The 14,568-nt window shown below is 45.6% G+C and overlaps 1 protein-coding gene across 2 annotated transcripts in view; it reads left to right on the top strand.

The window, feature by feature from the left end:
- The first annotated feature begins 1,307 nt into the window (after positions 1-1,307).
- LOC117053061 (melanopsin) overlaps positions 1,308-14,568 on the top strand; it is a 56,737-nt gene continuing 43,476 nt past the window's right edge. For both annotated transcript variants that reach the window (XM_033160548.1, XM_033160547.1), the window contains exon 1: positions 1,308-1,721. In XM_033160548.1, coding sequence (XP_033016439.1) covers positions 1,701-1,721 — 21 coding nt within the window. In that variant the 5' untranslated portion in view covers positions 1,308-1,700. The remainder of the gene's footprint in view (positions 1,722-14,568) is intronic.

Raw genomic sequence — 14,568 nt, 5'->3', positions numbered from 1 at the left:
TATTAATCAGAAATGAAAGAGACAAGAGTATATTGATGTTACTTTAGACAGCAAGGTTGCAGGTATGTGGAGGAGAAATAATCATTCAAGGCATACTCACACCTTAGTCCTAAAGTGTAAAAGAGTCTCGAACTACCCCAAAGCCTAGAGAAAGCAAGCGTAGTGATGTGCCACAGTAGTCACACAAAAAGAATTTTGAAATCTTGTATCAGCAAGGCAACGGAGTCTCTCACCAATTCCTTTGATCTGTGTGGTCCCGCAAAGTGTAGGGTTGATCCCTGAGATCACTGAAGAGCAGAGAGGGGGTTCCCTTTGGAACTGTGAGCTAACTAACAATTGAAAACCTGTAATTTAAGTATACCTTGATTCTAGCTTCTATGGACAGGGGAGGGGGCTTCCTTTGAAATATTGTGTCTTCATTCTATTGTACTGTTGTGTTTTGTGAGATACATTTGAATCGAAGAGGACACTGCCTTAATTTTGGGAAGATCACATATTTATCTTTACCGTTCCTGAATCATAAAGTAACTTTAAAAGAGATTTTCATTTTCTGTTCTTCTTGCTAGATTGGTAACTAGGTATTTCAGGCAGATACAAGGATTAGTGTTCCGACCTTTTCTGCAATCTTATATGATCAGGGTGTTATCATAAGTGATGGGAGCTTGCACCAGGTTCACATATAGCTCATGAGGGGTTTATTTATTTTATATTAGGTATTTATTTATAGCATGTATATCCCAACCTTCTTCTCCAAGGAGCTCATGGTTCTCCCCTCCCCCTTTAATCCCCACAACAACCCTGTGAGGTAGGATAGGCGGAGAGACAGTGAGTGGCCCAAGGTCAACCAGTGAGCTTCTTGGAATTTGAACCCTGGTCTCCTAGGTCCTCCTAGTTCGACACTCTAACCTGCGCGTTTATGAAACTCCTAGCAAACGGCTAGAACCAGCATAGCAAGCCAAGGGCTGGCTTAGAACTTCGCTGCCTGGTGTGTGTGTGTGTGCGCGCGCGCGCGCGCGCTGCTTTTCAACTTGCAGAGAGAGTTCCTCATAAGCGAGAACATTTTTTTTTAAAAAAACCGTTTCGCTCTCAGGCGGCTCAGCAGCGGCTAGAGCTCTTGAAACCACCTCGTCGTGTGACATTGACACAAGAGAAGCATCTGGCGATGGTGCTTGAGACTGAGCGCGCCACGCCTCACGTCCTTCCGCGGCGGCGTCTCGCTCTCTCCCTCCCCGCAGCTGCTTCTGCCCTCATTTGCTTTCCCGCCTGATGGGCCCTCGGGGAGTTTGTAGGCGCGCGAAGCGGGGCGCGCGCAGGACGGCGGGGGGAGAGAGAGGAGTGTGTGGACAGCCCCGGCCGCGCTTTTGCCTCTCATTTATTATGATGACCAGAGCGCTGGAGAGGTTAAATAGTTGCCAAGGCGCTAGCAGCCCGACTCCATCTCCTCCTCCTCTCTGTCCGGGCTGGAACTAACGACCACACACAACTGCTGCGAGAGGAGAATCACGTTGTTCGAAACAGCTTCGCCTTCCTTCTCCCTGGGGCACTTTTCTCCCTGGCCGAGCAGCTCGAGGCGGCGGCGAAGCCGGCCACGGAGGTCCCCGCCCCCTGAGGAATGGAGTCCGGGGAAGAGTGAGAGGGGAAGCGGGTGTCGTTGGCTTCGCTCCTCCGGCGGCGTCTGCGTTGGAGCTGCGGCGGGAGGGATGGCAGAGGCGCAGGAGCAGGTAAAGGCGAGGCGCGCGGGCAGGTGGGAAAGGGCATTCGGGACGAAGAGGCTTCCTCTTCCTCCTACGGGACCCGAAATGGACTTTTCCTCCTCGGACACGGGCACGTAGGTGGGCCGAGGGAGGGAGATGCATGTCGAGCCGGGGGGGAGTCTGTCTTTCTTTCCCCACCCACCGGCCTCTTCGTGGGTCTGGGGCGGGAGCGAAGGAGTTGCAGTGTGCAGAAGAAGAGCGCCCCAAACAGCGAATGTCAGGGGCGCGCTGCGCTGCGAAAAAGCGTCTCTCACTGCGTCTTTTTTTATTTTTAAAATGCATTATATATTTATTTAAAGGGACTTGCTGCCCTTCTCTCTTCGGTTTGAAAACGAGAAGTTCAGAGCAGCTGGCGTCGAAAAGCAACAAGGACGAGGTTTCTGCGAAGTTCCTAACATCGCAGCAGACTCCAACAAGCTGCAGCTCTAGCCCACACCTGGAAAACTTGTTCCACCACAATAGCACAGTGCATCTCTGTGTGTGGTGCTCAGAAGTAAGTCCAGCTGGGTTCAGTGGGTCTCCTTTCCAGGTAAGTAGAATGCACCCCGACAGTGCAATTCTAGCCATGGCTACCCGGAAGGAAGCCCCATTGAGTCCAGTGGGATTTACAGGATCACAGCCTTATTCTTTTAGTCTTTAAGGTGCTCTATGACTTAACTGTCCTGTACCTTTACCTTTACCTTTTTATGACTCTTGCACACTGTGCATTTGTCTTTGCCGGTGTGATACAATCCCATCTGCTCTCATTCCTACTGATGAGCGATTAGAGGTGTTTCTCCTGAGCTGGGGATTGCTTTAGAGGGAACTTGGGCAATTTCTTAGGGAGACAAGGTTTGTGCCACTTGGCTTCATAGCTCAACATTTCCATTGACTTTTATAGGGAGACTCTGCACTGCACCCTTTGTGAATTATAGATCATTTTGAGGAGGAGTCTTCAGAACTTGGTGGTGATGAAGCTCATCCCTCAGACTGGCTGTGGTGTCCACTTCAGTAAAAATACAAACATTACATAAAAAGGACATGAACGTTATTCAGAGCGGATTCATTCATTCATTCAGGATTGATTTTTATGCTGTATTTGAGAGCATTCATAAAAAATTTCTTCAAAGCAGCAAGATAAGTGACTGCAGTATGGTCCTTAAGAATAGCTGTCAACTTTTCCCTTTTCTTGCGAGGAATCCTATTCGGAATAAGGGAATTTCCCTTTTTAAAAAGGGAAACGTTGACAGCTATATCCTTAAAGTGTTGCAGGTTTCCCACTTCCATCAGTCCAAGGCAGCATAGGAGGTGGTAAGGGATGATGGAAGTTGTGTTTCCATTAACTTCTGGGGGGGGGGGTTGCATGTTCTCCCCTTTTTAAAAAACACTCCCCTTCTCCAAAAATGGCTTACTCTCTTTCGCTGATTTTAAATAAAGAACTGTGATTATGTGATAATATTAAAAACAACAACAACACAGGAATATTCACTAGGAAAACTTAGATGGTTTATGGGTCAGGTCTGCAGCACAGAAGAACTGTCCTAGAGTGGCAGGGGCAACCCAGTCAGATGGGCGGGATATAAGTAATAAATTATCATCTTCTTCTTCTTCTGTCAAGCTAGCGAACCATTGCAACTCCTTGTGTCCATGTTGTGGTTTATAAAGTTGATGGGAGGATATGAATATTTATAGAACCCCTAAAATGATGTATAGACTAGTAAACTGGGAATAGAATTAATTGATCTGATGGAAAGTAGCTATTAATAACTATACTGTAGTGATTTTAAAAAAACAACTACGATTGAAAACAAACATTGTTCAACTTATAATGAATATAGAGTTGTACCTTGGATCCCAAATGCCTTGGTACTCAGACGTTTTGGCTCCCAAACGCCACAAACCTGGAAGTGAGTGTTCCGGTTTGCGAACATTCTTTGGAACCCGAACGTCCGACGCTGCTTCTGTGGCTTCCGACTGAGTGCAGGAGCTGTGCTTTGGTTTCCGAACATTTTGGAAGTCCAACGGACTTCTGGAACGGATTCCATTCAGCTTCCAAGGTATGACTGTACCCTCTTAGGTTTCCTGGAAGTTCAAAATCTAAGGGCAGCATTATTGGAATCATTATTATTATTTATTAAATTTGTATATCACCCTTCATCTGTAGATCTCAGGGCGGTTCATAACATAAAAATACAATATAAAAGAACAGCTTTACAAAGCCTCACAAACAATCATTATGATAATTATTTTGTACTTTGTGAATGGTGTTTAAATTTTTATTGCATACATATTGTTGCACATTGCTCTGACATTTTATGAGATGGTGGGGTTTAGATACTTTTACAAATAAATAAATAGTTTTACCAGCAAGGCTGCAGCTATGTTCATTTGATTTAAACTGTTTTAATGCTGTATTTTATGTTGTTCTAACCCACCCTGGGACCTTCTCATGAAGAGTGGGTGGTAGTAGTAGTAGTAGTAGTAGTAGTAGTAGTAAATAAATAAATAAATAATGTAGAGTGTGTGTTTAAATAGGCACTCTAAATAAGAATATGTCTTTAGATTTATACTCTGTTCTGTCACAAGAATTTTTCATACATCCAGTCAAGTTTGTTTTTAAAAAGAAGAAGAGAGAGATGGATGTTGCATTTTCTCTATTTCATAAATTACCCTGCCAGGAACAAATCTAGGTTTATTCTGTGGACTTTCCAAGGAGCCAGCTCTCTGATGTCATATTTGAATTTCAAAAACACGTACCCTACCTAAAAGAAATAGCAACATATGAAAAGGCCCAAAGTGCCAAGTGAACCTCCTTTGAGAGCCACAGACAAGTGGTTAATTCCCACCCCCATTGCGTTCATTGAATGGGATGAAAGATAGTTTGACTATCCCACCTTCCCATTCTGCTCATCACAGGAATCTGTACCCCTATGCTTTGTGTGAGTTATCTGTGCTGGGAATCAGTGCTGAAATGTTCCTTTTCTTCATAAGGTTTTGTTTCCTTTGAGCTTTATCCCATTAAAATTTATACTTTCCTAGGTTCACCAGGCTCTGTTCCTTCTCTTAACCTTTACTTTGATTTCCTTTATACTCTGGGCAAGGCTAAGCACTGGCAGGTTAAAAACATTTGTCATTGTTTTGTCCCATGCTTGAAGAATCAAAGAGCACAAAAAGAATCCTCCTGGTTCATACCCAAGGCTTCGTCTAGTCCAGTATCCTGTTCCAGTCATTCAGTTACTTCCAGGAAACCTACAGGGTTTGAAGACAACAACTCCACACTGCCCTGTCTTCCAGCCACCAAATTGGAGTTCAAAGCTACACTGCCTCTGAAGCTGGAGTTTCCATTTACTTATTGTGGCTAATAGAGGTTGATAGGCACCCTCCATCAATATGTCTAATTCTCCCCATAAATCTATCTAAATCAGCAGCTATCACCATGTCTTGTGGTAGCAACACTCATACCGCTTTCCCCTGAAAATTTTGTTTGTTTAAAGGCTGTTTAGGAGACAGGCTTGGACTGTAGATGAGCTCTATAGACCAGCAAAATCACTCTCTGCTGATATAAGAGAAAATGCACATAAGATTTGTCACAGGTGGTGTATGACCTTGGTCAAAATATTTTGTGTTACTTCCAAACTAACTCCAGAATACTGACATGTCTGTGGTGGCTGGGGTACCTATTTCCACCTGTGGTTGGGTGTCCTCCAGTGCAGAATCTCTGGTCTGCAGTATTCCGTGAAATCTGCAATATAACAAAAGACCATACACAGGCTACACTACGTTTACCACTTCTGCCAGTGTTTGAAGATATATGGATGCTCAGTTTAGGGATGGATTGGTTTCTTTGTTAACCATAGCAAGGTTGTCAGTTCTGACTCGAATCTTTTTCTTTAGCTTAAAAATATTTGGAACTTGAATCATTTCAGGGGAGGGGAAATACATGCCACCTATGAGTGCTAAAAGGTACTGCAACACATGGTGTTTGGTGGAACAGCAACATATGTAATAATTTACAACAGGAATCACCAGCAGCATCCCTTGAGATTCGGGAAGCCTTGAAGAAGTAATATACACTGATATTATATAATTTATTTCCTTTGATTGCATCTTTTGTACTACTGCATGACTTCCCCCAAACCTGCTAATATATTTATTTGTACGTAGGTGATGCCAGATTGGCTAATTAGGAGCAGCGTTCAGAGAACTGAGCTCTAGCTCCCCTTTAGTATATCATCCTAAAAAGACACTTGTCCAAGGCAATTGCCCTGTGTGGAGGGTTTCCTGGGCAGGTGGCATACTGAGGCTGCTGGTTGCTGCTGTCCTGGTATAAGAATCATTGCTAGTTTCCTGCACCAAAGCAATAAGGCGTTTTAATCCAGCTGTATCCCATATACACCTGTGGTCTATTCCGATAGCTCTGGAGAAGGGATGAAAAGCATTTGTTTATGAAGGAGCCCCTGATAGTTTAACTGGCATGTCTTCATACAATAGCACTCCAAAATTATCCTTCTCTTTTTAACGTTAAAAATATTGTTTGCTCGCAAGACTTCTCTAGATGGACTGGTCCAAAATTACATGTTATCTTAAAAGTAAAGGTAAAGGGACCACTGACCATTAGGTCCAGTCGCGGATGACTCTGGGGTAGCGGCGCTCATCTCATTTTATTGGCCAAGGGAGCCAGCGTACAGCTTCCGGGTCATGTGGCCAGCATGACTAAGCCACTTCTGGCGAACCAGAGCAGCGCACGGAAATGCCGTTTACCTTCCCACTGGAGCTGTACCTATTTATCTACTTGCACTTTGATGTGCTTTCGAACTGCTAGGTTGGAAGGAGCTGGGACCAAGCAATGGGAGCTCACCCCATCACGGGGAATCGAACCACTGACCTTCTGATCGGCAAGCCCTAGGCTCTGTGTTTTATCCCAATGTTATCTTAGCTTGTTGCAAAATAAACTTATTCTGTACAGCTTAAAAAAAAATCTTCTGTTGCTGCTGCTATTGAGAAAAAAAATGTATTATTCAGTCCCTTGGATAACTTGAAAGCATGCCAGGGTTGGGTGATGGTAATTCTCTTAAACCTTACCAGTATGATTAATTGGTCTTAGCTCTACTCCGATTCAAAGATAATAGGAAAGGAAATCTTTACATATCAGAAGATAAGACTGCTGGAATTGTGGTTCTGACAGAATGAGCATGGTGGGAAGTTTGCCATTTAATTAAATAAGAGAGAGCTATGATTTTATCTGTGAAACTAAAATGGCAAAAACTGATCAGCTACAATACATTCTACTTTTAGCTGCATCACTGTGGTCTGTTCACAAATGGATGTTGGTTATAATCCTTGTTAAATTTTAGGACAACAGGTGAGGGAAAACTGTGCAAAAGCTGCCAGCAGTACAATCAGACAATGCTTAAAATACTTTATGGATTTTTTGTTTGTTTGGCGTTTTTACTCAGATGCAATGGAAAACAAGAGTTTTAAAAAAATCCTATTGCTCATGCAGTCACAGTTTACTATTGACAAGTTTGAATATGAACAAAACAATGTGTCTTTAGTACTCATTAATATAAGCAGACATTGCTCAGTTATCAGATCCTAATGGTAAATATTTGTTTCCTAATGTGCCCTAGTCCAGGGGTCAGCAACCTACCGGTATTTCAGCTGTGGGCCAGTCCACCGTCCCTCAGACCATGTGGTGGGCTGGACTATATTGGGGGGGGGGAATTGAATAAATTCCTATGCCCCACAAATAACCCAGAGAAGCATTCTAAATAAAAGCACACATTCTACTCATGTAAAAACACGCTGATTCCCGGACCATCCGCGGGTCGGATTGAGAAGGCGATTGGGCCGCATCCGGCCCACGGGCCTTGGGTTGCCTATCCCTGCCCTAGTCTAACATGCTTCATTGCCTTGTTTAAATTTATGTATCCAATTTCTGTGCTTTCACTATAGAGTTATGATGATGGAGTTGCACCTTCTCTAATAGTATCACAGAAATAAGTTTTTCATGCAAACATTAGCCCTTAGTTTCTTATATTGAACTCTGTATCTACCTTTATATGAAAGTAGGGGTCGGGGTCGGGGATAATTCCTTCCTGGTGCTCAGAAGAGTCAGGAGTATTTTTATTGTCTTACAGAATGAATCTCAGTAGTCAAGAACAACTTGTGATCTATGTAGTCAAACACAACCCACAAGTCATGTATGGCAACCCAGCAGAGGTTTGACAAACTTTCTATATTTGCTGCCTAATTGAACTTCAAAAAAGAAGGTTTTAAACACTTGGCACACTACTGTGGATGGTTGAAAGGCTACATTCTGCACATTGAGTCAAAGAATGTTTGTGGGGTTGCTTTAGAGAATTATGCCCTCATTGTAATTTTTTTGTACAAAAGACATCTTGCCCCTTTTGTACTTGTCTGTTTATTTGGTTCAGTTCCTGACCTCTACTATTTTTATCCTGAAGTTCACATACAAGAAACAGCTACAGTATATTAACCTTGGAAATAGTCACATGGGTTGGTTTGTGACCCAAACCTTGCTGTTAATATTTGGCAGATAGGAATGTAGATGGGAAAATGACACATTTCTAGAATAACTTCAGTTTAGGGGCCTGTATTTTCCTACAACACCAAGAAACCATGGTTTAATTATCATGAATAAGCCATGGTGAGTCTTGGGTTTCCAACATTTCTTCTCTGTTCATCGTTTGTGTGTGAGAGTGAACTACAGTTTCATGTAACATCCACACTTAGAACTGTGTTTTGTTCTAACTCTAGTCTGTTAACAAATCTGGTTATCAAACCATTTTATTTTATTTTATTTTTTACTAAGTGGAATTCTTTGCTTGTTTGCCATAACCTAAACCATGGCTTAGGAGATCTTTTGAATTTAACTTGTAATTTGCAATGAGTAGTTTATATTAGTTAAGCCAAAGTAATTGGATTTAAGCTTATGTTGTCCCATTGATAGCATTAGTGCAAAGGGATGATATTACTTTACCCGGGTCATAGATCAGGATGAATGAAGGCTTTTCTGCTAGGGTTTATTACAATTTCTGAATGGAGGTTAAGAGAAACAACTGAACAATGGCCAGCAGATCCCACCGTATTTGCTGTTCTTACAGTTCTTTGTAGTCAGAGGCAGAGCTAGCCGCTCTGGCACCCAGAGGGGCGCTCATGCAGTGCACCTGGGGGGTGGGACGAGCCAGCCAGGGGCGTGGGTCGAGCCGCCATGGGGGTGCGAGCAGCACAGCAATTGGCGCCCTGGGGGGCAGCGTGGCGATCTGCCCAGGGGGGTGGCGTGGTGATCCGCCCAGGGGGGATTTTGTCACCCACCTTCAGGGTTGACACACGGGGCAGACTGCCCCCACCGCCTGCCCTTCCTATGCCGCTGTTTGGAGTGAGCTATGACACTTGCCCCCTTCATGGATCACTGCCATGCTTTTGAATTATGGTGCTGGAGGAGACTCTTGAGAGTCCCATGGACTGCAAGAAGATGAAACCTATCCATTCTCAAAGAAATCAGCCCTGAGTGCTCACTAGAAGGACAGATCCTGAAGTTGAGGCTCCAATACTTTGGCCACCTCATGAGAAGAGAAGACTCCCTAGAAAAGACCCTGATGTTGGGAAAGATGGAGGGCACAAGGAGAAGGGGACGACAGAGGATGAGATGGTTGGACAGTGTTCTCGAAGCTACTAACATGAGTTTGGCCAAACTGCGAGAGGCAGTGAAGGATAGGCGTGCCTGGCGTGCTCTGGTCCATGGGGTCCAAGAGTCGGACATGACTGAACGACTGAACAACAAATGACAGTTGCACTGGCTCAGATTTGAACCATTTGCAGTCTGCCTTACTTAAATCATATGCATTGAAGTTAGTGAAACTTCTAGGTATGTTATGGGCTACATGTTATTTACAAAGAAGACTACAAGAAACTAAGCCCCATATACATTATGAAATTATGTTGGACTAGACTGAGCTAAATCAAACCCTGGTCACATAATTAGTCAGACCAGTGGTAAAGTTGGTATTATCTACACTGTCTTGCTCAGACTTCCTGTTTCAGACAGAAGTCTTTCCCAGCCTGTGGTGTTTCAGTGAGGTACTCCCCCACCTCAGATTGTCACCCCCGTGCCTGAACCAGTGTCCTATCAAATTTTAGCACTTTAACTGAGGCACCAAGATACGAGCCCCTGAACCCCATTTCGGAGATGCCCCCACTCCATTTTAGAGATTCAACTTTGCTTGAACTTTGCTTCAACTTTGCCAGCTAAAATCCTTACATTGCAGCTTCTTAGATAAACTTAGCAAATCAGCAGAATGCCAGTAAACGGCCGACCACAGACTTCCTCTTTTCAAGAGGAAGTCTGGTTTCAGGGAAAGAGCTAACCACAACTCAACCCCATGACCGAGCCATTTCCTGTGAACATCAGCAGAAGCCAAAATAAGGTCCCAGGTGCAGTTGGGGGTCAACGGCTAGGCATTTAGGCACTGAAATAATAGCATATAGCACCTCCTGGCGGCTAAAGCAGCTTGAAACAGACAAAGGCAGCCGGACAAAGGAAATGTTCTGATTTGCTAACGCAGTATTATAATATTAGTTCTGATAGGCCAGGAGGAGGGATTTAGGAGGAGCTTTACTATGTCATAGAGAGTACTTAAGCTTGCCCCACAGGAGGTGGGGTGTGCATTTGCCTTTTGCTTACTGAATGCACCTTATTGCAATAAAGAAACTTTGCTTTTGGAAACTTTGCTGCCTGAATCTTTCTTCTGGTCTTATTGGGTCAAGGCATACAGGCGTAACATTTCTGGTGCCGTCAAGGACTCGGATCGGGCCTTAAGCCCTCGACCAGAGGCAGCCCCCTTGCCTCCAGGTAGGGCGGCAGGTGTTGGTCAACAGCCCTGTGACCTTGCGCGCACCACCTCAGTCTTAAGAGTTGGAAGGGATCAGAAGGCATCTTGACCCCCCTCCGCCCTGCAAGGAGTGGCAACGGACAAAGAACCGGGGAGACAGGGAAGACAGCCGGCTTTTGGTGAGTACTGACCCTCTATATTAATTAGAGGAAGGGGGACTTGATCTCTCCCCAGCGTATGGTATTAGCCAGCAGGTAAGGGGTCCTCTGGCGAACCCATATACGCAGAGGTAGGGCAGGTAGGGCAGGTAGGACAGGTAGGGCAGGTAGGGCAGGTAGATACATAGATATGTGTAGGTAGGCAAGAAAGGACAAAAGGGGGAAAACTTTGGGAGGTATATGTGTGTGGTGTGTGAATAAGGTACTCCAGTGATTGTGTGTATGCATGAGAGGCCGGGGCGTTAGTGCCACTAGCCAAGCGACGTGTGGTCCCGAGGTGCGGTTTCAGGTAGCGAGAGCTCACCTGGCCACTGACAGGACGTGGAGAAAGGTGTGTGATTGTACCCTGGTAGGAGCGGAGTACCTCAGCAGCCCAGGATGGGAGGAGGGTCCAGCAAAGGGACTCCCCTCCAGTGTTTTCTGGACCATTGGAAGGAAGCCACAGAGGGCGACGATTGGGGATTCCCGTTGAGGAAAGAACGCCTACGATCCCTGTGTGAAGTAGACTGGCCAACACAGGGTACAGGCTGGCCCTCCGAGGGAAGCTTTGATGAGAATCTCATTAATCCCTTATGGCGGACTATAATTGACAATCATCCAGACCAGATCCCATATATCTCAACGTGGAAGGATGCTGCAGACCATAATCCCCCTTGGCTGCGAGGGTGCAGAAAATTGCCACCAAGGGCTAAGATCTGCAGTGTACAGAAGTTAGCAAAACACCCGCCAGTACTGGACAGTCAAGAAGAGGAGCTTATGGTTCCGCGGCCACCCCCTTATGCGCCCCTAGTACAACAGCCTCAGAACGCAGACCCACCGGCTGGGGCAGAAGGGGGACAGGGGAATAGGGTGAAGGTCCCTAATACCCAAACCCTGGAAGAAATATACCCAGACCTCAGAGAATTAAGCGAAAGGATAAGCCGGTATAGGTCTTCCAATCCTAAGCATAAAAGTGCAGCGGCAGCCTACAGCAGGGCCCGTAATCAGGCACTGAAAGACTATGCAAAAAGGTGCAAGGAAGCACCACCAGAAGACCTAATTGCCCCCCTTCGGGTGGTATGGGACAATCCACCCCCACCTGATGCACCTTTAGTCGATGGTGGACCCCCACCTCGGACGTACACCATGCAGTATGTTCCCTTTACCACCACAGATTTGATGAATTGGAAGGTACACACACCACCCTTTAGTGAAAAACCTAAAGCTATGGTGGATTTAATGGCATCTATCTTCGCTGCCCACGAACCAACCTGGCCAGATTGCCAGCAGTTGCTGAATACCCTTTTTACCACAGAGGAAAGAAGGAGGATAGATCAACAAGCATTAGAACACTTGAAGGAACAGAGAGTGTTAGAAACAGATTGGCCCACTCGATATCCATCGTCTGATCCCAAATGGAACGCAAACAATGATGGAGACCGAAACGCCCTGAAAGCATATAGGGAAACTCTCCTACAAGGTATTCGAAGGGCAGCTAGGAAGCCAACAGACCTGTCCAAGGTCTCGGCTGTGACCCAGAAGGCAGATGAGAGCCCTGGAGATTTTCTGGAACGGTTAATGGAAGCCTATAGAATCTGGACTCCATTTGACCCCGACCTCCCCGAGTATGCGGCGATGGTCAATAGCTCATTTATCGCACAATCCACTAAAGATATAAGGACAAAGATACAAAAGCAGGATGGGTTTCAAGGAAAGTCCCGGAGTGAATTGATGGCAATTGCCCAGCGAGTGTATGACTATAGAGGGGAGGAGGAGAAGAAGGAAAAGAGGAAGTGGATGAAGGAGAAGGCGGCAGTTATGGCGGCAGCTTTGGCCCAAGGAGGACCGGCGACTCGGGAGGGCCAGAGGGGCCCAGAGGCCCGAGATAGAGGCCGGTGAAGAGGTCAGCCGCTTGGAAGAAAGCAGTAGAAGAGGCATTGAAGGAGTATGTAAAGATGAAAGGCCAAGCAACAAGCGTCCTAGGACTGGTGACCCGGGTGAGGCCAGAGGGGTCTGACCCGAGGAAGAGGCCGGTGAAAAGGTCAGTTGCTAGGAAGGAAGCAGTGTGTCATATGTAGAAAAGGGAGACACACTGGAAGTGAGAATGGTCCCAGAATAGAGGAGAAGGAAGAGGAAGAGGACAAAGAGGAAGAGGGCTTGGAGGAAGATACCCCAGAGGGACCAACCAGAGATATTTCGCTGGGAGCCCAGTATTCTGTTATAACCACGCCTGTACAATCCAAAAGCCTAGAATCAGTGAACATTGTGGGAGCCACAAGTGATTTGTTCAGGGAGGCATTTGGAATGTCAAATTGAAGGATGCCACCTCACCCATCAGTTCCTGTATATGCCCAAATACCCAGTGCCCTCACTGGAAAGAGACGTCCCCTCAAGGTACAGGCACAAATTATTTTGTCCCCAAAGGACCAGAAATGCAGCTATTTCCACGAGTGACCAGCATATTGTCACTAATGGCGCCTAGAGAATACTCTTAGGAACTTTTGGCAGCCTTGATCACAAAATCCCATCCATTTACTCTTGGGAAAAGTGACAGAATAAATACCTGAAACTCTCCAAGCTCCACCAGGGGTGTGGGCTGAAGATAATCCCCAGAGTTGGCCAAAAATATCCTGCATATAATTCTTAATGTAAGGTCCTAGGCTATGCCAGTCTCAGTAAAACACTACTCTCACTTTCCTGCCACGATGGGCGGCAGAAGGAGCCCAGAAACACTTGAACTGATTATTGAATCTTGGCTTACTCAAACCCCTTTGATTCTGGCCACAAGGATTTTAAAAAAAAATTGGTAAAGATGGCCAAAACTTGGAAGAAAAGGAAAAGAAGTTACAGAAGAACTGTTATACTTGTTATGGGAGACAGGATACAAAGCCTCTCAGAGAAAGGCATAAATTGTATCTGAAGGAAATCAAGTATTTAGGCTTCAATATATCACATCACAGAGGAAAGAAGCCATATGTCTCATAAGAGAGCCCACCACTAGGAAGCAGTTGTGGGACTTCCTAGGGAAATGCAGGGTGGTGCTAAATACCTGGCTTCAGTGTTTTACCAGAATCCCTGAATGATAGTACAGGAGGAGTGAAGGAAGACCCCTTGTGTGGGGACCAGAACAACAAAAGGCCTCTGAGACTATTAAAAGATGCCTAATGGAGACCCCAGCCCCAGGATTGCCAAATCCAGAGAAACCCTTCCAACTGTATGTGCATGAGCTGAATGGCATGGCAGCCACTGCAGCCTTGGTGACAGAAGCAGATAAATTCACCTTTGGCCAAGAAATGAATGTAAATGTACCCTATGCTGTTCTCACCCTCATGGAGTACAAAGGGAGCTACTGGCTGACAAACCCCCGAATGGCCCAATACCAGGGCCTGCTGTGTGAAAACCCAAGAGTGCACCTAAGAGTGGTGAATACCCTTAACCCCGCCACCCTGATGCCCCTACCAGACGACGAGGAAATAGAACACCATGATTGTCTCCAGGTGATGGACGAAGTCTATTCTAGCAGACCAGACTTGAAAGATGAACCCCTGAAAGAGCCTGATGTTGTATATTACACAGATGGGAGCAGCTTTGTATCCAATGGCGTTAGGAGGGCTGGGTATGCTGTGGTGACCAACGATGAGATTGTAGAGGCAGAAGCTCTGCAACCGGGAACCTCTGCCCAGAAGGCCGAAATAATTGCACTCACTAGAGCCCTGCAATTGGCAGCTGGATGTAAGGCGAATGTATATATACAGATTCAAAGTATGCCTTCTTAACCCTGCA

The sequence above is a fragment of the Lacerta agilis genome, chromosome 9, assembly GCF_009819535.1.
Source record: "Lacerta agilis isolate rLacAgi1 chromosome 9, rLacAgi1.pri, whole genome shotgun sequence".
Lineage (NCBI taxonomy): Eukaryota > Metazoa > Chordata > Lepidosauria > Squamata > Lacertidae > Lacerta > Lacerta agilis.
Note: the sequence above shows the minus strand (reverse complement) of the source record. Positions and strands in the feature narration are given on the sequence as shown.